General features: G+C 46.4%; 1 protein-coding gene across 1 annotated transcript in view; it reads right to left on the bottom strand.

Annotated features, from left to right (window-relative positions):
- The window catches only part of PREX1 (phosphatidylinositol-3,4,5-trisphosphate dependent Rac exchange factor 1), a 245,342-nt gene extending 222,518 nt beyond the window's left edge, over positions 1-22,824 (bottom strand). Inside the window, exon 1 of the mRNA XM_081195969.1 lies at positions 22,386-22,824. Within this exon, the coding sequence (XP_081052095.1) occupies positions 22,386-22,568 (183 nt within the window). The 5' untranslated portion in view covers positions 22,569-22,824. The remainder of the gene's footprint in view (positions 1-22,385) is intronic.
- Between the last annotated feature and the right edge of the window lie 488 nt (positions 22,825-23,312).

Raw genomic sequence — 23,312 nt, 5'->3', positions numbered from 1 at the left:
TGACTTCACTGGAACCGAAACAGGGCAAACTTGCACTGGATTGAATGATTGGGAAATATTGTTAAGGAATTTGATAAGATATGGTGGGGAGGGAAGCATGATAGGCCTGTTATTCTTCAGGACCCACAGCTGAATAAGAGAAAATGAGCAGGGGGGTGGGTCTTTTCTCCAACACTACTGGGAAAAGATGAGATGTTGTGGAGAAATACATGGGAGGGCATAGTTACAATGAGTTGAAATGTTTTCATAACTACTCAGAAGCAAGGACTTTGCAAGGGGAAGTCAGGGGAAATCCAGGCATCAGATGCACTGAAAAAGATCTGAACATTTAAAGAGGCAGTTCTTTTCTTTTTTTCAGTTTCCTGATTGGGGGCCTCCTGGATATGGATCTACCATTATAAGGTTCAACATTCCCCGGTGATACTTTCACGTTAAATCAAACCTGTAGACTGATCCTTCCTCAGAAACAAGTTCCTTCGATTTCAGTAGAGCACAGATGGCAAACCTCACACCCAGGGGGCTGAATGTGGCCCTCCAGCCCTTTCTATCTGGACCTCAGGACTCTCCCTGAGCCACACTCCCTTCAGAAGCCACACTCCTCACCAGACCTGCTTTGCTTCGGTGTTTTTGCATGGCTAGAAAATCTCATTGAACTCTAGTAATGCTTCTCGCTTGTCTGGATGGAGGATAAAAGGGGTGCATATGCGCGGGGAAATGCTGTGCACTGCACAACAGTAAAATTAACATTCACTGCTCTGCCCACATTTGCTTCTGGCTTGACCACCACAGTCATTTATTTATTGCATTTATACACTACTTTTTCTCCAAGGAGCTCAAGTCAGCATGTAGGGTTCTCCTCTTACTCATTTAATCCCCACAAGAACCGTTTGCAGCAGGTTAGGCTGACGAGGACTGAATGGCCCAAGGTCACCCCAAGAGCTTCATGGCCAAATGGGGATTTGAATCCTGTTCTCCCAGGTCCTAGTCCAACACTCTTACCACTACACTGGCTCTCCTGTGGCCCCCAGCAAGTTGTTTAGAAAAGAATAAAGCCCTTGAGCTGAGGAAAGACCAACTGCAGAGCTAGGGAGCCTACATACTTGTAAAATGATATATTTTGTACATTTCTATCCAACTCTTTGGCAATGCATGTAGGGTAGAATGTCTAGTGCTGCAATAGATACTTAGCTGATATTAGATGTTACATAGGATGTGTGGCTTCTACTCAAAACAGCAAGGTCCTACCTCCTGCTCAGCTCCCCATATAACTTCCAGGCAAAGATACTTGTTATGTTGTGACCTCCATGCACCAAGAGTTTCCCCGCCCACTTCACTTTGTCTGCTGCTTCTCCTCAAGAAGTGGAAAGTCACAACATGGTGTCATCATCACCTTCACATATTGTTGCAGGAGGAAGAGGAGACTGGGAGGTGTTAGTTTCGGAGACAACCATTCACCTTCTGTGCTAGCCTAGGTCTTCCTGGAGTCAACGAGGCTCACTTCTTTGCAAGCGTGGCAACAAGCATCAAACAGATACCATGAAGGGTTCAAGGTTTCATAATAGCAGCTTCAGACAGAATTATTCATTTAGGACATTTTTAAAAATTACTTTTCTGTCCCGTCCCACCCCCACTGAAACACATATGATAAAACTTTAGACAGCTACAATTTTCCAGTGTGCAACGACTAACCATCAGTGATGGGTCCTCGTCTTCTTTACTCTTTAAGCAATAAAGATTCTATGTCATACAGTAAGATACAGATAAGCTGCGGTTAGGACTGAAACTGCCTCTTGTATACAGCGTTGCTTATAATATTTGTGGTTTACATAAACAAACGTGGTGGGCATAGGTGCTAAATGAAACTTTGCACAAGCCCTAAAACTAAAACAAAAAAATGCCAGTTAATGCAAGCTTTAGAAAAGCTGCAAACAGTTCCAAGCTTCACTAACGAATAAGAGCACATTCTGATAATATTTTTAAAGTGCTTCATTTCATTGCACAAATATCCGTGCCTTACAGGAGAGATACATACCCAAATGGTGTCTGGAAATTGCAAAATGTCAATTAACTGCAGGGATGGATAAGAGGCCAGTTAAGGCTGCCTTGTTCTGCATATCGCAGTGGTGTGTGCCACAAAAGACAAAGTGTCTTAGAATCATAGAATCTTAGAGTTGGAAGGGACCCAGGGGTTATCTAGTCCAATCGCCTGCAATGCAGGAACCTTGGCTAAAGCATCCATGACAGATGGCCATCCAACCGCTGCTTAAAAACCTCCAAGGAAGGAGAGTCCGCAGCTTCCCGAGGAAGACTGTTCCACTATATTGTCATATAGTGAATGCCATTTATCATGCTCTTTGGTGCCGTGATAGTCCAGAGCAAGGGTCAACCATTTTGGATAAGGGTTATCAATTGAACCAAATGGCATTTGGGAACATGCATCTCTCCAGCCTGGCAAAGATACTCCAATCATGACAGCTGAAGTGGACCGAAGTATTCAATTAAAGCGGAAATGGAAATATAAATAGCTACTTTCGTTCAGGTAGGTGGGGGCAAGCTCCAAGAGAAATTTGCAGGCACAGTGTGTTTCTTTGACAGTACAATCCTAGATTCAGGTAGGTAGCTGTGTTGGTCTGACGCAGTCGAAATACATAAAAAAATTGTCCAGTAGTACGTTAGAGACCAACTAAGTATGATCTGGGTATAAGCTTTCGTGTTCATGCACAGGAAAGCTTATATCCAGAACATACATAGTTGGTCTCTAATGTGCTACTGGACTATTTTTTTATTTAGTACAATCCTACACACGTCCACTCAGAAGTAAGACCAGGTAATTGTCCATACATATGACTGCCACCTTAGGCTTCAATCCTTTACTACCTACCTGCCAAGCTGCTCAGAGTTATGCTACCTGCTTGTGCCTTAGGGGAAAGATGGGGACAGCAGGCTGCCCCAGCCTTTAGAGACAAGAAGATGCTAATGGGGGCTACCTTGCCCGGGTTCTGGATTCCCTTCCTGGCCAGAGTTAGAAAGGAAAAGTGGTTGCACAAATAATAATGACTGGCCTCCTTCGCAAAGGCAGTTGTGTATAGGCGATCATTATCCTATAGTTTGGCCATGGCAGCTCAACTAAGCCAAAGAGCCTGGGGAAAAGTTTCACTAAAGCAATTTGCCTACCCACTACTATTATCGATTTCATTTATGGATTTAACTCTCCACCGTCCTCCGAATTCTTTCTAAAAGACATTTTTGATAAAGAGAAGAACATAAAAAGAGCTTTTAGAAATCAATTGTGGCACAAGCTTTAGGGCAAAGAGCAGCGTTTTAACAAACCTGACAATTTCACATTGCTGTTTTCAAAGGAAAAGAGATGGAACCTCAAAGTAAAAAAAAAAAAAAAAGCACATCTTAAATTAATGGCTCCAAAGAGGTGGCGAAGAAACAAGCTCCATGAATTCACAGCCTCTTAGTTTTTCAGATGAGAGGGAAACTGCAAGAGCAGCTTACACAGAAAACGCCAGCGGCTGGAAGCATGGCTGCATGTGGTTTTAAAGCAGAGGTGGGGAAGCTCCACATGTCACTGGACCGCAATTCCCACCATCCCTGACCACTAGCCATGCTGGCTGGAGCTGATGAAGCCCAACACCATCTGAAAGGCCAGAAGCTCCCCATCCCTGCTTTAGGGGGTGGAAGAAGATTGGATGCACAGGAGGTGCTGTTTATTGTGTGAACTAAGTCGGTGGAGAGGTGACATGAGGCCACAGCAACTCCAGTCTCCAGCATGGGAGCTCCAAAGCTTAACTACTCAGTCATGCTACTAATTCTGTTCCAGCTGCCTGGTAAAACAGCTGTTGAACTCATTGAGCACAGCACAAAACGCTGTCTCTAGCAGGTGGAGCAGACAGATGCCAAGCAGAGCTCAAGCGCTGGCATGCCAAAGCAGAGAATTGTGACAAAGGTTCAAGGGAAAGGTTATTGGGCCGGATGCTAAGGACCAGGCGTTTCCTTTCTGCTTAAAACCCATGCACAATCCTCATCTCAGCTTTAATATTAGGTGCTGTTGACAATACTTATTATTTGCATAGTTTTTTGAGGGGTGCTATGAATGTTTCATATACGTTATCTCAGTAATGCTTACGGCAAACCTGTAAAGAATATTTCCCCTATTGCAAAGATGGGCCGGCTGAAGCTAAGAGAACCGTTTGTCAAAGATCATTGAATAAATTCATGGCTGACCCAGGACTTCCTGGCTCATAGCTCACACTCATGCAAACGAATCCTAAGCTCAGAAGGAACTACAAGAACCTTGAAGGGTCGTAGCTCAGTGGTAGCACATCTGCTCAGTATGCAGAAGGTCCCAGGTCCAAACCCTGGCATCTCCAGGTAGGTCTGAGAGAGACTTCCTGCCTGAAACCCTGGAGAGCCACTTCCAGTCAGTGTAGACAATACTAAGCTAGATAGACCAGTAGGTCTGGTTCAGTATAAGGCAGATTCCTATACTCCTGTCTTCCTATAAGCTCTACTCAATTAAGTGTGCTAAGGGTTCCAACCTTAGACATTGCGCTATACCAGCTCTTATTAAATTTGCCTACAGAAAGATAGGGATGCGGGTGGCGCTTTGGGTTAAACCACAGAGCCTAGGACTTGCCGATCAGAAGGTCGGCGGTTCAAATCCCCGCGACGGGGTGAGCTCCCATTGCTCGGTCCCTGCTCCTGCCAACCTAGCAGTTCGAAAGCACGTCAAAGTGCAAGTAGATAAATAGGTACCACTCTGGCGGGAAGGTAAAAGGCGTTTCTGTGCACTGCTCTGGTTCACCAGAAGCGGCTTAGTCATGACCCGGAAGCTGTACACTGGCTCCCTCGGCCAATAAAGCGAGATGAGCGCCGCAACCCCAGAGTCGGCCACGACTGGACCTAATGGTCAAGGGTCCCTTTACCTTTTTACAGAAAGATATATGTTGGCATACAATTCAGGCATCTGCATTTGAATTTCTCTACCTGGAGATTCTAAGCTTCACTTCGGCTGCACATGCACACACGCGCATGCACACACAGCCTCTGTAAGACTGTGAAATGCATTGCCACTCCAGACCCTGCAGCATCCTTGCACCACAGTGCTGCTGCCGCATTGCTCCCTAAACCTGGAACATAGAAACATAAGAAACTGCCTTATTCTAGGTCACGACTTTGGCCCATCTAGCCCAATATGATCCACTCTGACTGGCAGCAGCTCTCCTCGATCTCAGGCAGGGATGTTACTCATCATCTGCTACCTGACCCTTTTAACTAGAAAGGTCCATGCTGGACTGTTCCTAGCAGGTCCTGTGCCAAAGCATGACATCAGCTGGCATCTGCATTGGCCATGAAATCAGCACAGTTGACTTCACTGTCATACAAGGAAGGGGGGAGTGCCTTGTTGAACAGAAGTCTCTTCCTGTGCACCTTCCTGTTCTTAATAAACACTAGAACAGACAAACAGCTGCCTGAAGCATATGCAAGCTCCGCATCCCAAAAGTCCCAGGTTCTATTCTTGGCATCTTTGGTTAAATGATCCCTCGTAGCATGGGTAGAAAGGCCTGTACCAGAGACCCTGTGAAGAACCACTGCAGCAAGATGGACCACTGACTAGACTCAAAACAAGACAAATTCATATGCATGCCAAGTGACTAATCCCCCTCCCCAACCTAACCACGCTTCTGGCTGTTGGTCAGGATTGCAAAACCTGCCACAGCTTTGCCCGTCCCACACTCACCTACAAGTCAGGACTCTGCTTGTGCTGCTGTGAACACAAGTCGTTCCACAGAACTGGCATTCCCAATGTCACCTTAGCCACCCAAACACCTAGAAGGCTTTTGCTTTTCTCTGAAGCTCAAGGGATACAGAAACAAAAAGCCGAGCCCATCACTACCTCCCAATGGATCGAGCTTCCAGATGGCTTGTAAACGCTGCAGAAGTGCGTGCAATTTTCACACATGAACAAGTGCAAAGGCCAGATTGGTCCACCCCCTATTTCTTTGCCATCCCAAAAGCTGCCAATCAGCAGCTATCAGCATCTTGACATCTGGCCATCAGCTGTGGGGTGGGAGGGATTGGTTCCTACTTAGAAAAGCTTCTCATTTCCCAGAGGAGGGAGCCCTGGCACTGTTCCCCCGCCCCTCACTTTTGCATCAGTCACTCCACTGCAGCGTCTAGCTCAGTATCAGCTTGTATCTCATATCTCCAGCCCTAGAACGAGAGCCTACTGAGAGGACTGTACATACAGCCTACGAAAAGAGCTGCCCGCTCTTGCCTCTAGTCCTGCCCATCCCTGAACGTAGCACCCACGGTTGCCCCAGAAAGAATATGTCCCTTAGGTAGAAAAGGGTTCCCCACCCTTGTGAGCAAGTCTCTTAGCAACGAGACATGCAACAGCCACAGCTTGCCCAAGCCAGACTTCCACCTTGTTTACATTCAACTAGCAAAAGCCAGGTTTTGGAGATGCATGCACATCTCTGCAAGTGATGGGGAGGAGACGTGAATCACAGGAAGAAGTTGCAAAGGGGAGAGAAGGGGGAAGGAACCGTGACCGCCAAAGGGGAGGAAACAGTGTAAAGCTTGAGGTGGCATTTCAGCATTTTAAACCTCTCGTGTGCCCTGAAATAGTACCAACCAGAAGACTACATCTGTCAAGAGATCCTGAGCCAATTCAGAGCACAGAACAGAAAAGACTGCTGTGCAAACACGGATTAAGTGTCCAACCCCAATACAAAAGTGGTTGGAAGTAAATGACCAGCACTAATGAACTGCACATTCTTTCCTGTCATCCAAAGCCCCAAACAAAAGGCTCTGGATTCTGCACAGCTAAAAAGGCAGCAGTGGAGGAACCTGACAAGCCTCCAATAGGAGGCCAGAAAACGGCCTCAGCCAGAGTTTTAGCATCATGACAGTGAACGGTTTCGTAGCAAGAAATAATGGCACTTTGCAAATATGCTCCGGGAATAAAAGGAAATCGACAAGGAGGGGAGCTGTATATTTGGTGACATATTTTGAAAGCTTCTTAAGAAGGGGACTAAACAAAGCATATGGATAGCTGAACCTGAAGACGCTACTTAATAAAGGACCCAGAATATGCCTTAGACCAGGTCAGATTATCTGTTCCTGTAGGCCAGTGCTGTCTCATATTACTGGCAATGGGTTGCCAGTCTAAGGTCACCTGATCCCTGACTCCTTTAACAGGAGATCCCAGGGACTGGACCTGGGAACCTTGTGCGTGCAAAACAGCTGTCCTACCAGTGAGTTGTGGTCCCTTCCCCAAAGCACACAGGTGTCATATGGCCTCCCAAACCTTTTATTTGCCTTTAACATTGTAAAATAATAGATGGCACCTATCGTTTAACATACCTGCTGTGAATGTGTGGGTAAGAACAACTACCCGAGTGTTAGGACATTCATGAAATGGAAGCATAAACTCTGTATTTGTGCATAAAGAGATTTGTGCATTAGAAAAAGAGACTGTATAGAACAGGTAAATGCTTTTAGGGTTACATCCTATCTGTAAGTACTTTTAGAATGTGCACTGAAAGGGTATAAAGATTTTGTTATTCTATATAAAACCAGATGGGTACTAGATAACACGGAGGAAGTCTTAGGATAGCTCTCTGGATACAAAAAGTTGCATCATTAATTTCCATGGGTCTACTCTAAGTAGGGCAAACGTTGGCTACCACCCAAATTATTTAGTTTTTCTATATGCTGTGGGCCCTTGTTTTAGTGTTAGAAAGTTTGTGTATTAGTGTATTTTCCTGCCAGTGTTGAGATTGGCTGGAAGTTTCTCTTATGTTTGTAGTAATTTGATTCCAGAACGCAAATCAAAACAAGGCAGGGGAAAAGTGTGGAAAAAGAGAATGGTGACACCTGCTGATGGAGGGAAGGGCTCAAAGAAAACACAGATCATACATGCAGCACAGTTTCTTACTTTTTTTAGCCAAAACCCTGGCAATCTCTCTGTTCAGATGAACACACTCAGTACCAAATTCTACCCTTTGGATCTCTCTGTTTTGGAATCCCACAGAAATCCATGCACTTAAAACTAAATGTTATTGGTCTGCCAAGCTGTAATCCTGTTGAAATGAAGCACATTAGCCAATACTTTATTGCAAAAAAGAAAGGCCACAGTTCCACACTGTTCTTTTAGCCTGAAGATTAAAATCTGGCCTACCCTCCACATTTTACCACACTCAGCAATGCTAACCTATTTAACACACCGAGTTATGCACTCTGCAAAGTGCACTCAGTGACAACAATAGGGAGGGTTTTATCGTTGCTTACGACAGATTAAAAATGCTACTTAAATTCAGGACTGTGTGTGAGTACTGCATTTCAGTGAAAAGTCAGGAACTGTCAAGCCACTGTGCAGGAACTGTGCAAAAACTACAGAGGAGTCTTTCAAATCATTTCCCTAGGAAAGGAGCCAGCGGCACCATTGGTTCAGTGTTTCTGCCTGTTTTTGTTCTCTTAACTCTGTAAAGGTTCTTTAATGTGGGTCTTTGCACTTCCTTTGCACTCCCTCCAGCTGCTGCAAGGCTTCTGCAAAGGAGATCAGCCGCAAAGGCACCAGAGAGCCTGGAAAAGAACCACACACAAACTCACACCCTGCTCCACCAATCCCTTGCCAGAGTCAAAGCTGATGATGACACATGGTCAGACAACTGGCACTCCTGAGGTACTTAGAGGTGGCCGGGCTGCTGCAGGAGCAGCAGGAACAAATGGCAAAAGGCAGGCTGCTATTTAAAATGAGTTGCCTCAGCAGTTCAAGACTTCCTAATGGGCATTGGAGGAGCTCCTGATCAGATACAGAGGAGGAACTGGGGTGGAGGGCTTACAAATAGTCTTGATTCTTATACAGTGGTACCTCGGGTAACATACTCTTCAGGTTACATACGGTTCAGGTTACAGACTCCTCTAACCCAGAAACATTACCTCGGGTTAAGAACTTTGCTTCAGGATGAGAACAGAAATCGTGCAGCGGCGGTGCAGCAGCAGCGGGAGGCCCCATTAGATAAAGTGGTGCTTCAGGTTAAGAACAGTTTCAGGTTAAGAACGAACCTCCAGAATGAATTAAGTACGTAACCGAGGTACCACTGTATGTCACGTGTAAAGGTAAAAAAGGTAAAGGACCCCTGGACGGTTAAGTCCAGTTAAAGGCAACTATGGGGTGCGGCGCTCATCTTGCTTTTCAGGCCGAGGGAGTCGGTGTTTGTCCACAGACAGCTTTCCAGGTCATGTGGCCAGCATGACTAAACAGCTACTCGTGCAATGGAACACAGTGATGGAAACCAGAGCGCAGTGGTTTAGACCACTACGCCACCTGTGTCCCCTGTCACCTGTGCCAGGTCTGAGCCCTGATATCCCAGGCAAATTTTGGAGTGGCTTTCCCCAACCTGGCAACTCCTAGGTGTTTTGGACTTAGGCTGATGGGAGTTGTAGTCCAAAACATTGGGAGGGTGCCAGATTGAGAAAGGTTTTTCTACCATTAAGTCTTTGGGGAGCTCTGTTTCAAACTGAAACTGAGCCGGTGAAAAAGCCAAGCAAACAGCCATGCTGCAAAACAAGCAAGAAGCAAACAGAAGCAAAATGTTGCAGTCTAGCAACTTGACCAAGGAAAATTGACAAGTGAGACAACACTATACTAGTGCAAGTGCTCATGATCAATGTCCAACTTCACCATGAATTGTGCTCTTGTTGGTTTATTTTTTGGCCAAGTGAAGGTAAGGAGGGGCTTTGTATCAACTACTGGCGCCTTTGAGAGTCCATTTCTAAATTTGTAAAGTGGTTTAACTCCATTAAACATGACCCTGGATGTCTAATTCAAGCAACCAGCTCAAGCCTTGCAATGTGAGGTAAAGGTAAAGGTACCCCTGCACGTACGGGCCAGTCGTGTCCGACTCTGGGGTTGTGCGCCCATCTCACTTAAGAGGCCGGGGGCCAGCGCTGTCCGGAGACACTTCCGGGTCATGTGGCCAGCGTGACGAATCTGCTCTGGCGAGCCAGCACCAGCGCAGCACATGGAAACGCCGTTTACCTTCCCACTATAAAGCGGTCCCTATTTATCTACTTGCACTTAGGGGTGCTTTCGAACTGCTAGGTGGGCAGGAGCTGGGACCGAACGACGGGAGCTCACCCCGCCGCGGGGATTCGAACCGCCGACCATACGATCGGCAAGTCCTAGGCGCTGAGGTTTTACCCACAGCGCCACCCGCGTCCCTGCAATGTGAGGTAGGAGGATTCAAAATACAGAATACAAAATACTTCTAAGTCAAGCCCTCTCAAGGGAAGTTCACAAAAAAATCTGAAATGAAAGATTGAAGAATGAACCTCAGGTTGCCCCTGTCCTGTACCCAATTTCACTGGGGCCATAAATAATGAAAAACACAACACAATGTATTTGGTTGTATCTACCTAAGCTGCATCCAACTGAAAGAAGACTTGAGGACTGAAATTAACGAACATTAGTTAGTCATGTCCATTAATTTCAATGATTCTACTCTGAGCAGAACTAACACTGGATCCAACCCACTATCTCCAATCACAGCTGTCCACTTTAATATTGGCATCTCATTTCTCTTTGGTCATGATGCTAGGCCTCAAGATCGGTTTCCTCCTTGGTTCTACTGTAGCATGGTTCTTTCTTCCCATGAAGACTGAGATACTGGAATGAATGCTTAAATGCACACTCCGGACAAAATTATATCCCCCCCCCCCCGTTCTTCTCAAGAAAACTAGGGCAAGGTAAGGCATTTCAAAGTCAGTGCTTTAGTCATATTTATCTATTTTTCGTGGCTCCATGTAGACCTGAAGGAACCTTACAAGAACTCAAATTTAAAACAATAACATAATCCTTTTAAAACAACCGACCAAACTGATTTGTAGTACTGGGATGAGGGAGCCGGGGGAGTGAGCATTTCTGCCAAAATAAAACGTCTGAACTGGACCAGTCCCGCCAAGAGAAAGTTGTAGAATTTCTTTACATGGCTCCCGTCCTCGTTGCCATTGTTAAACACAAAAACAATTAAGCTGAAGCTCAGCGTCCCTCATTCCAATCTTAACTGGGGAGGGGGGCACTCTATGTGATTTGGGGAGGGTACACACAAGAGGTCTCCTGAGGCACGAGCTGAACAGCCCAATATCAGCTCTGAGCAGGCGACCGTAAAAACCACAGGACGCATCACACAGCAACACTGATCATTATCTCCCTTTCGAAAGCGGGCCTTTGCTTTTATAGCCATCGAGACAAGAGGCCGTTAGAGCCGACTTTATTACAGAGCAGTCATTACTCAGCTCCCCTTTAATCTGAGAAACCTGCAGCACTTTTTTTTCACAAAAACTTAATTAACAAAAGCTCGTAACACGGCATGAGGTAGGGATTATTATCTGCCCCATTTGGCAGGTGGGGAGGGGGAAATCTAGCCTAGGCCCTTGGCAACACCACCCAGGAGTCCGAAGCTGTACATCCTTCCATGATCAAAGCACTCCTGTGCCCATTTGGGCCAACGTGGTGAATGGAAGAGCATAGAAAACATCATAAACTAGGCCTGTGTTGGTTATTATAAAGCTAAGGAGGCCTTATCAGTCCCCAAAACACAGAGCTCTGCAAGCTCTATGGGGCTTGAGAGGTCAGGGCTATTAACATCCACAGACACTATTTGCTGCATAAAGGAAAATTAAAGCCATCATGCTCGGAACTGCAAAGGATGATTTCCCTAGCAGGGAGAATCCAAAAAATAAAAGGAATAAAAATATCAAGGGGAAGGAACCATTTCCAATCTGGGAACTAGAGGTAGCTGGTAGGCCTTGGGTAGGGGGAAATGCTAGATTTTATAAAGTTCTCACACTTGCTTTGTCTTTGACTTCCTCATTCACGCCCTCCTTTAAAAATAAAATATCTGTGCATCTGGTTGTTTTTGCACGATTCCCTAACCTTCGCCTGTAGCTCAATCCAAACAGCATAAGAGTCCAGCTGGAGCCCATTTAGTCCAGCATCCTGTTCGTACTGTGGCCATAGGACCCGGGCACAACAACACCTGCCCAAGCTATGATTTGACAGCAACTGGTATTCAGAGTCATGCTGCCTCTGATAGTGGAGGTATAGCCATTGTGGCTAGCAGCAATTGTAGCTAGTAGCCTTATCCTCCAGGAATTTCTCTGAACCTCTTTTAAAGCCACCCAAGCTGGCGGCCATCACATCACTGTTTCTGGTGGAATCGAATTCCGTTGTTTAATTATGAGCGCTTACTTGGAACTCACGTTGACTTGGACGTTAACCCCATCATGTTCACGGGGACCCGCTTCCCGATAAGTGTGTGGCACCCCTAGTCTTTTGCGGATTTCTGCTCAAAAAACCAAATAGGATCCAAATGCTCAGCAAGCACAGAGTTATGCAGCCATGGCCATCATCTGCATGTGCAGGAATGAATTAGCTTTGGGGCTGATTGAAGAATAGCAATCAGATGTTTCAAAGGAGTAAATTGCCTGCCTTTTCCCTTCATTTCCTACATCCAGGTTGCTTTCCGCAGGGGAAATGTATGACTGGCCTCCCATGGCTAAACTGCTTCCTAGAGACATTCCCTCCCTTTGGCTGTGTCTCTTTCCCCGTGCTGCTAGACACAAGGGAGCGCTGGAAGGGAGGAGGATGCTGTTGCAGAAGGAAACATCTTGAACTAAGATAACAAGCACCGGCTTTCAGAATGAGAATGCACCAACCCAGCTGCCTTTCAGACAGACACCTTGTGGCAATTGCCAAGCAAATGCATCTGACCGACAACAGCGACGAAAACAGGAAGGCTCGTTTAGGTCTGCCCTTCTCTTTCTTTCACCACCTCCCTCCCTTCCTCCGCCTTGCAGGAAAAGAAACAACTTGTTTTTACACAAAACAGATGGTTCAACCTTCCCCAGCAAGCTGAAGCTTTATTATCAGCACCTCCGGAACCTAAAAAGAGGCACAGGGCAGAGCAAGGCCCAGGAAACCATCGCCCAAAAGCAGCCGGGCCAAAGATTTCTTTTAGCAGCCACAGGAACCAATCACAGACCAGGGTGAAGTTTCTGAAAAGAGATTCAAACATGCAGATGTTGTCACAGATACCAAAAAGCTAAATATTTAGCAGAGCGCCTGGAGATAGATAGATAGATATATGCCAAAAGGATGTGGGTATATTTTATCTGATGGCAGTATGTGTGCTACACAATAGGTAGTGAAAGAACTTCAGATTCCACCACAAAAGACTCCCCACCATAATAATTAGACAAGGATGCAGCTACAACTAAAACATTGTTCAACTCAGCTTTTAAGAAAACGATACTATTATTTATTTGTTGTTGTTGTTGTTATTTATATGTATTAGTCGCCTCACAATATAGATTCTCTAGTCAACGTACAGCGAGTTGCCAGGGAGGTGAGGAACAAGCGACAAACCTGAGTTTGGACATTATGCTAAGCCAAACCATAGCTTAGCTCCCAGTGGTGCAACAGGTGAGGGAGTCAGCAAACCAACTGCAGTTTTTTCCCTGTGCACCAGCACACTTGCTCTTTCATGGCAAGTCACAGTTTGGCAGCATTACGTGCAGACAAGGCCCCTGACAACACAATCCTATACATGTCTAACTCAAAAGTAGTTCAATGGGACTCCCTGTAAGCACATCCTAAGTCAGGGTTGCAAAGATCACAGTAAAATGTAAGAGACGTCCAGAAACCTTAATTTTAAACAATGCGGTAAACTCAATCCTGGTTGATTGTCCAAACAAAACAAAACAAAAGGTAAGAGGTTCGTAACATTCTCTAGGCTTTGTGATTTAGGATGTCACCAGATGTTTCCATTGAAATAATTACTATCCCACATCTAACTGAAAAGCATCTTATTTCCCCGCTAATGTTGACATTAAGACGTTTGTCTTGTTTTCTTTTTTATCTCTTCCTTGTTTCGCAGATTTCTTTATCTGCGTCAGCATCTGGGGCTGCTGCTTCTCCTTCAGTATTTTAAACCGACTATATAAAGGATTTTGGTGTGTTAATGGAACGTTTTCAACCAGAAGCATCACCTATAGGGCTATGCTCAGGCTTAATAATAAAGTTCTTCCCACACATGTTTTATATTATAGAGGAAAGGGGCCTTAGCTGAAATCCTCATGAATGTAATATCTCCTCTCTTCTTGTAGAAATGGGGCTGACAAAGAGGTCTGCATGTACCATTCAGGGCAAAAATGCTTAGCCGGCTTGACTTGGGGCAGAAAAATCCTTTTCTGTTTTTTCCAAATGTGCTACTACAATAAAACTTGTCTTTCTATCCCACTGTACTTTCTATCTGGCCACACCTCAAATGCAATCCATGCTGAGCCCCAGGATACATAAAACACACTTGGGTCACGATCCTAAACATGCCTACTGGGAAGGGGATCCCACTGTAATCAAAAGACCCCCTCCCAAGTATACAGGGCTAAAATGGGGCTGTTAAGCTGCAGTCCTAGCCATGCACAGCATTTTAACAATGGGGGGGTGTTAAAAAATGGTGTGCTTTTAAAAAAAAATCTATTCAGTAAAATAAGCTTGAAAGTATAATTTCTATCAAGTCCTATATACTAATTGTGCACTTATTTTTATGCACTATATATCCTTACATAGCCTAAACTGAACCATCCATGGACAAGAGAGAGGTTAACAGAAAGGCTGGGAAACCCTAATATTAGCAGATTTAAAAATAATAATAAAAGAGGGCAAGGGGGTACAAAAAAATAGATCGATGAGGACTGAGCATGCTCAAGGCATACGGAATTGAAAAACATTGAGCGAGAGAGACAGAGAGAAATGGAGTATCCAGGAAGAGAGCATGACTGGCTGGCGTCAAGAACAGGAGCACCTCCACACTGCAGCATTTTTATTGCAGGTTCTGCTTGCACTAAGTAACAGGCAATATTTTTGTGAGAACAAAATTTCCCTTTCTAACATACAGGTTAGGATTCACAGAGTCCTTACATCCCTATGGAGAGCTTTCCTCTCCTTTCCTTCCACTGCAGCCTTGCACCTGCTGAAAAGCTCCTCCCAAGAGACCCCTCTGAAGCAACAGACAGTGCAGCCTGAGAAGACTGGAGAGGGTATGGGGTGGGGAGCAGCAGTAAACCCTTGCCTTCCCAATAGCACCCAGAACTGAATCTCACTCATGCATCCTTCTGTTTGGATGCCATCCATCCAGCTGCTGAGAATTCAGCAACAGGCATTCAGTGAAGCATGTCAAAGATAAAAACCACGATACAGCCTTTCAAAACTCAAAATTTTACAGTCCAAAACAATCCAGCACGGACCTGCTTCTCAGCACTGTAAACTGTTGATCGCTCTGCAAATAAGCCTATCAAATATTTTATTGTAAATAAAACAAAAGAGGCTGTAATAGCATTTCACTGCACTGTTCAGGAAAGCATTGTGACAAGTACTGTGGCTTTTGGGGGGGGAATTAAAAAAAAAAGTCCTATTCTGTAATTTCCAAGATGCTCTCTCTCCTCCAGCCCCTCCTCTCTCACTCCCCCCTTTTGACCCACAGAAGTAAAATAAAGGCTGTGGAATCCTTTATACAAAGCAAATAAAAAACGGGGCCTCTGTGTGTGAGGGGGAGAACCCCCACCAAGCACAGGGGAAAGGTCTGTAGGCACACACAAAAGAAAACCTTTCCCTTAACTGCTCCATAACCACATGCTAGTCTTCCAAGGAAAGTTCCCTCCTTAAAAAAGAAAGAAAAGAAAAATGCTCTCAGTAACACAGTCTGATTTATAAGCAAGCCTACAGCATCAAACACAGAAGAGGATTCTTTTACATTACCACGGAAGCCCGGAAGCCCCTGCAAAGCTCTTGCCTCACTACGCATTGAATTTGGCTGTTTGCTCCTTTTAGCATTATTTATGGAGAGAACTAAGTGAAGTCTGGAGCTTGAATGGTAAATATTTAACAAGGGGGCACCAGCCCAAACCACAAAATCCAGACACACATCACCAGCACTTACACGGAAAGCCTGCAGTTCACACGAGGATGGCAATCTTGCACGAGTAAAGAAAAGCTTCCTTGCACTGTGTTCATATATGAGCTTTACGTTAAGCAGTGCTTTTTAAAAAAATGTTTAGAGGTACTGTCATTTTGACTCAAGAAAATCACCACTTTATAGTTCAAACTGGGGAAAATACACACAGCAAATGGGCAAAAGTACAAAGATTCACAAAATGTTTAGGGGTATGCGTACCCCTGCATACCCCCCCCCCAGAAAAAAGCACTGACGTTAAGAGATTTAAACTGAGTACAATAGGAGTGAAAAGAAGAATTCAGCCATGCACAAGGTTTATGTCCGACCAAGTTGTAATGTAGGATGGAGCATTGTTCCCCAACCAGCTGTCTTCCAGCCACTAAACCATGGCTCCAACCAGCATAGTGGGAGATGTGGCCCAACAGCATTTGAAGGCCACCTTATGAAGGCTTCGGTAGAGTTATTTATTACCTTTGTCTCCTAGCCTTCTTCCAAAAATGGCACTCCTGTGGTTATCACATTCTATCAACACAACAACTCTGTAATGTAGGGGTTGTGATGAGAGACAGAAACTGGCCTAAGGGCACCCAACAGACTTATGGCTCAGTGAAGTCTGAATCCAGGGAGCTCTAGTCAAAGTATGGCACTCTATATAGCTATTTGGACCTCACTGATGCTCTTGCACAGTTGTATGCAGGTATCCGGAAGCTGCTTTGAATTACAAATGGTCCTTTTCCAATGGTCCACTCTATGTGTTACGCCACATTTCTTCTATCAAGATGCTTACCAAAAGACATGGCCTATGTAAATAAAACACTCAGAGATGTTGACTAGAGTGTTGTGGGGGGGGGGGGCACACCCCAGTCCTGTTCCTGCACTAATACACTCCAGGGAGTTAGCCAAGTTGGTTAGAAAGTGTTGCTGATAACACCAAAGTTGCAGGTTGGATCCCCATATGGGCCAGCTGCATATTCCTGCATTGCAAGCAGTTGGACTTAGATGATCCTCAGGGTCTCTTCCAACTCTACAATTCCCAAAAGTTGACAAGAGATTGTGGGCTGTTCACAACTAGCATACTTTTCCCACTTAAGGCAATAGGGTATCCCTCCTAAGCCAAGCTGCCTAAGAGCAGTTTGAAATCCCCCAGGTGCAGGGCGTGTTTACTACTGGTATGGGTTCAATTGCGACTACATGGAAATTCCTGGGTGCCAGGCTGGTAGCCACAGTTTAAAAACCTCTGCCTTAGTCCACAGTTAATTCCATTTCCACGGTGCGTGTTTCTCCTTCTTGCATACTAGGACAAGTGAATCGTTGTAACACCACCAAGCTACAGTCAAGCAATGTAGTTGACATCAAAGAATCATAGCACCTGAAGGGGATCCCCATAGGTCAGTTACTCCAACCTTCGGTGAATAGACATTCCATTGTGATGACCGTCACCTAGGTTTAAGATGAACCATTCGGGCTGCAGGTGGAGCCTCACAGGAACGAATGCTAAGGTGAGATGTTCAGAGCAGAAACCAGCACAACAGTACTTGTCTGTGAAACTGTTCTGCATGCACATCATTATGCATAAACCCACTTGCCACAGGAGCTGGTCCTCTGCATGTAGAGTTAGCAAGTCATCAGTACAACAACCAAGACACTGATTTCTGACACGGTCGTCCTACATGTGAATCAGCTGGCTCATGTAGTAAGTGTGGCATTTTTATATATCCTATATCCATAAGAATACCTACGCAGGTACACAGGAACTTTCTTTATACCATATCAGACCATTGCTCCATCTAGTTCAGCACTGTTGACCCAATAAACATCCAGATTATTTAACAACTCTCTCCCGTGACATCCTAGCATGCACATACACACACAGATGAACACGAAAAGCATCCTCCCAGTTAGAAGAATGATCCTACAAGTATCTATCAAACTGTGACATGTCAAAGTTAAATGCGCTCAGCTCATTCCTGGCAAACAACCAATAACCAGTAGCCTAGCCTGCGGATGACAAAAACCACTCAATACTTGGGACAGAAAAACTTGGGTTTGGTTTGTCTGGGGTGGGACAGCAGTCTTGATGGTTGAGCGACATGCGCTTTTTATAGCAGCGCATTCCACAAAAACAGAACTTCAAGAACACAAAGCCAGCAGCCTCTGTAATTGGGAGGTTTGGAAGATTACATACTCTTTGTGTTCAAACCATAGATAGAGAGAAACCAGGACTGAAGTTGGTGTCAGCCCTTAAAGCAACTATAACTTTTCCAATCAACTGTTATGTCAGTGAGTTCATGGTGCTAGACAGTGGGGACAGATAGGAAGAAAATCCTTTTCTGCACAGCAACCCGTAGCAGACGTGGTCTTACAAACAATCTGAGGAAAACAGAAGGGGCTACCTACTCTAAGGGGCAACTTCATCCAATATCAAATGTATTACTCTTTCCCTGTTAGTGTGCATGTGTGAATGGCATTAATGCAGTTTTAAATGTACTGGCCCCATTTCGAAATTGACTGAGGCCATAAAGCAGGGAACTTGTGGCCCTCCAGATGTTGGTAGGAATACAACTCCCAACATTCCTGACCATTTTGCATGCTGGCTGGGTGTGATGGGAGTTGGGATCCCAACAACCCCACCCCTACCAAGGAGGAAAGTGGACTTACAACTGCTTTTCAGCCTTCCTGCGATTTTGTTATCTGTTTCCTTCATAGTGTGTCACGACCTTATTTCTCTTCAATGACCACGGCAATCTAGCAAGGCTATTTTCTCCTCCACCCTACAAAGACCAGCTCAAGACATTTTGCAGCCTGAAGCAAAGGGGATATCATGTCCACCATTCCCTGTACAAAAGCTGACTGGTCTGGCAGTTGAATGTTATCTGAACGTTGGGGATGGGTTAACATCCTCTGCTACATCCAAGGGTGATGGTTAGCTCAGTGAGCGCAGAGCAGGCTGTGGCTGACACACGTGGTCCTGTCTTCCAGATGTCAAAGAAATAAACAACTATCAGACTTTTAGAAGACAACTGAAGGCAGCCCTGTTTAGGGAAGCTTTTAATTTTTGATGAATCAAAATATTATTCTGGAAGCCACCCAGAGTGGCTAGGGAAACCCAGCCAGATGGGCGGGTATAAATAAATTATTATTATTATTATTATTATTATTATTATTATTATTATTATTACCGTATTATTATTATCCACCCTGAGTCAGCTACCTCACTTTGACTAATGAAAGGGCCGGCCCTGTATTGCATGTGTATTGCATGTGCAGTGCATGTGTATCAGAAAGAACGGTACTATGTTTAATATGTACCTGTATTAATTTTTAAAGTAACACCCTGATGCACTTACAAAATTGGCATACCTTTCCCTACCACCAGGATGTCAGTTTCACTGAGAGACATGAAAGATGTTGGAAAAGTAAATGGACTGTAGCAGGGTGGCACTACGTGTACCATGATGTGGTAGTATCTACGTTTTGTCACAGGGCAGGATCCATGGTAGACAAGTGAGGAAGTGGTGTCTTCAGACTACCAGCTAGTAAATGTGTGTAGTGACATTTTAGGGCACCGATAGGGGATCTATGGCCTTTCAGATGTTGCTGGACTACAACACTCATCTTCCCTCACCACTGGCTATGCTGGCTGGGACTGATGGGAGTTGGAGTCCAACAACAGCTAAACAGCCACAGATCCCCATCTCTGTTTTAAGGAGTGAAAAGCAGAACTTGTGAACAATGGTTATACGTGTTACCTGAAGCAAGAACAGTCTGCAGAGATCACTAAAGAACTCTGTAAAGAAGTACCAGTGGCTGAATTTACTTTTCTCCTCTTTCCTACTCCCTTTTCCTTTCGTGTCATGCTTTTTAGACTGTCAGCCTGAGGGCAGGGACTGTCTTGTGACTTTGCATGCCCTTCTAGTAAATTTTATTATCATTATTATTGCTGAAAAGCAGAGTAAAAATGCTTCCAATAAACAATAACCCTCTAAAAGATGCACATTTCCTGATGTTACTTAAGTCCATTGATTTCAGTGGGTGTACCTCGAGTATGTTGCATATAACCCAGAATATTTTATTTCTATCCCACAGAATTGCAGTGAAAATATTCAAAACAAAACAATGGGATATAAAACACGTACAGTAGTTAAAAAATTAAACATATAGCAATAGAAGTGACAAAAGCCTTGGCAGAATAAACAAATCTTTACCATCTGGTTGCAAGAAACAGTGCCAACCAGAGTTCCCAGCAGAGGGAATTGTGGTGCCACTACTGAACAGGCCCTGTTCCCTGGCACCAATCAGCTCCAGTGGTACTTAGAGCCCAGGCAAATTCATATGGCAATATGTGGTTCTTCAAATACACTGGGTTCTAAGGCACCCAAGGATGGGGAATCTCAGGGCATCCAGATGTTCTTGAAGTGCCACTCCCATCAGACCCAGGATGCACAAAGATCAGGGATTATGGGAGTCGTAATCCAGCGCTATCTGGAAGGTCACAGAGTCTCCATCCCTAGACCAAAAATTAGCACTAGCACTTAAAATGAAACAAACGGGTAACAAATGCAACTGATCCAAATCAGTGCAATCTGGTCAAACTGCCAAGCCTCGCTGACACTGAATTCTGGCAGCCAAATTTTGCACTGCTTTAAAGTTTCCCAACTGTGTTTGAAGGCAACCCTACGTAGAAAACAATACAATTGTCTTATCTAGATGTAGCCATTGTGCATAAACACACCAGGGTACTGACTCTTCAAGCCTGAACAGCATATGATGTCAGTGCAGAATGGGCATGATGCACTCACAGAAAGGCTATCCCAGTGCATGCTTGCTGTGCTATTAACAAAGAAGCTAGAAAGCTAGCACAACTGCGGATGTTTGCAGGCAATGCTCACAATCAACTGTTCTTTCTCAGAGCTTTGGAACAGTGGGAGGATAGTGTTAGCCACAAAGGGGTTGTGTTTTGTGCAAAGGGAGAAGTGTGGTGTAATGCTAATGAGTTCCAAGTGCCATGGCAGCAAAATAAATGAGAACTACCCAGATGGGAAAGTCATTTCCTGAAACTTTTCAATTTGCATGGGGAAACGAATTACCCCCACATGGGCGGACAGCCTCCCACGGCAATAACATATCTATATTTACTATTATGAAGCAATAGATATACGTTCTCAGGGAGAAACCACACTCAAGCAAGGAAGGCTGCTGGAAGCCAGGTTGCAAGAGTGAGAAGAAAAAATAACTTTCAAATTAAAAGCAAAAGGGTCTCTGAGAGAGCCAATTATTGTTTGGTGGGGGAATACAGAAAATGCAAAGTATAAAGCGCACACAACATCCTAGTCAACATCTTCCAAATGAATGATGTCAATAGAAGCTTCAAAAAACAGCAGCCACCCTTAGGCTTAAGCTTAAGACAGGAAGTAATTTTATCACTTTGTTCTTTTTTTAAAAAAATCGTGCTAGTACTAGGTCACTGTTGTTTGCAAAGGGCTCCCTCTTTTGCCAGCTCAGGCACCTTCTGAACTATCTCAGGAACGATCATCTGTGTAAACATCTTGAAAGCCTTTGGATATTGAAAGGGAGGATTTAAAAACTACACCTAGCGTCTGCCAACAAGGCTCAGTTTTCCCAGCATGGGCTGTTGCCACTAGCCACCCACCGGGAACCCCACGGCTAGCAAGCAACCGCCTCAGTTCCACCTCAGTTCCCGTTCCGCGGGACGGAAGCGCTCTCCTGTCTTTGACAAGCTCAGCTTGCAAAAACATCCACTCGTTTTCCACTAGCGCAGGAAGGCTCCGCTGCGTCCTCTAGTTGCATGCCGGTATCCACCACAGTTCCCAACACTCAGCTCCTTCTCAAAACAGAACATGCAACCCCATCTCAGTGCGCAAAAGCAGTGGGGGCATGCATACGGTACTGCCTTCGGGCAATGTGACTGTCCAAGGCACGGCACCCTCTCCCCCCCCCAAAAAAAACACCAATCCTGAGCTGGGTTCCCCCCTCCGCGCGCGCCTGAACCCACTACCCCAACCTCCAAGCCGCCGGTGTGCAGGATGGGGCCAACTCTCAACACTCCCAACTCCTTGGGGAGCCACCGATCCCTTCTGCCCACCCAGAGGGAGTCGATCCTCCAACTCGCGAGGCAGCAACGCAACCCTGCAAAGTTCCAATCCTCACGGAGACTCTTCTCAAGTGTGTCCGCGCCGTGCAGGGTGGAAACGACCCTTTCCACGACCTAACCGTCCGGTTCGGCCCGAGCGCGTCCACAGCGCGCCGCAGTCGCTCAGCTGACCCTCGTCCTCGCGCCCATCGGCGCGACCTTTCCTCTGCCCCCGATGCCCCCCTCCCGCCCTTGCCACTCACCGACTGCAAGAAGCGCAGGGTGCACACGTAGTCCCTCTCCGTGCCCAGGATCTCGTTGAGGACGCAGAGCCGAAGGCGCAGCTGCCGGTCCGTATCCTTGGCAGGCTCCGAGGGCGCCGCGCCGGGGGCCGCCGCGACCTGGGGGGCCGCTGCCGCGGGGGCCGCTGCCGGCTGCGCTTCCATGGCGGGGTGGCTGCCTCCTCGCCTGCCTGCCTGGCCGACTGACTTGACGGACTTTCCGAGCCGGCTGCTGCTGCTCCCCCGCACACCACGCTCTCTTCACGCTCGGCGCCCGCCTCCGGCGCCCTCCATCCCCGAGGCACGCGAGACGCACGGCAAGGCGAGGGCTTCCCCAGCCCGCCGCCTACGAGCTCCCACTGGCAGCCGGAGCGCCGCTCAGGGACATGCCGAGGACAGCGGCAGCGGCGGCGACAAGCGCAGCGCAGCGCCAGGGGCACTGAATGGAGCGCGAGCGGGGAAGGGAAGTCCCGGCGCCCGAGAGAGGGGGGAGAGCGCGAGGGCTGGGGGCGTGGCGAGGGCAGCCAGCGGGAGGGGGCGGGGGGTCGCGCGGCCAGGCGACGCCGGCCCCCGAGGCGAGGGCGGCGCTCCGAGGCAGGGGGCGGGGCGGGGCGCCTTGGCGGGACGAGCCCAAGTGCAAAAACAGGAGTTGGGAGACTGCGGCAGGCGGCGCGGGAGAAACAAAGGCAGCGAGGAAGACTCCCGAGCGTGGCCTGCGCGCGTCACCCGGAGCTGCTTTGCACGCAGCCAGCCAGTTCCCAAATCCCTGCAGCAAGAGCGAGCGAGCGGCGCGCAAACTTGGGCTGTGATCAATCGCCCTGTTGCTGCTCCGCCACCTCGGGGAAACGGCTGCTGGATGCAACCCGTCGGGGAGAGAGTCCCACATCCACCCCACCCCCGATTGAGCCC

The sequence above is a fragment of the Podarcis bocagei genome (assembly GCF_964188305.1).
Source record: "Podarcis bocagei genome assembly, chromosome: 5".
Lineage (NCBI taxonomy): Eukaryota > Metazoa > Chordata > Lepidosauria > Squamata > Lacertidae > Podarcis > Podarcis bocagei.
The sequence above is the reverse complement of the archived record's forward strand: the minus strand, read 5'-3'. Positions and strand labels throughout refer to the sequence as shown.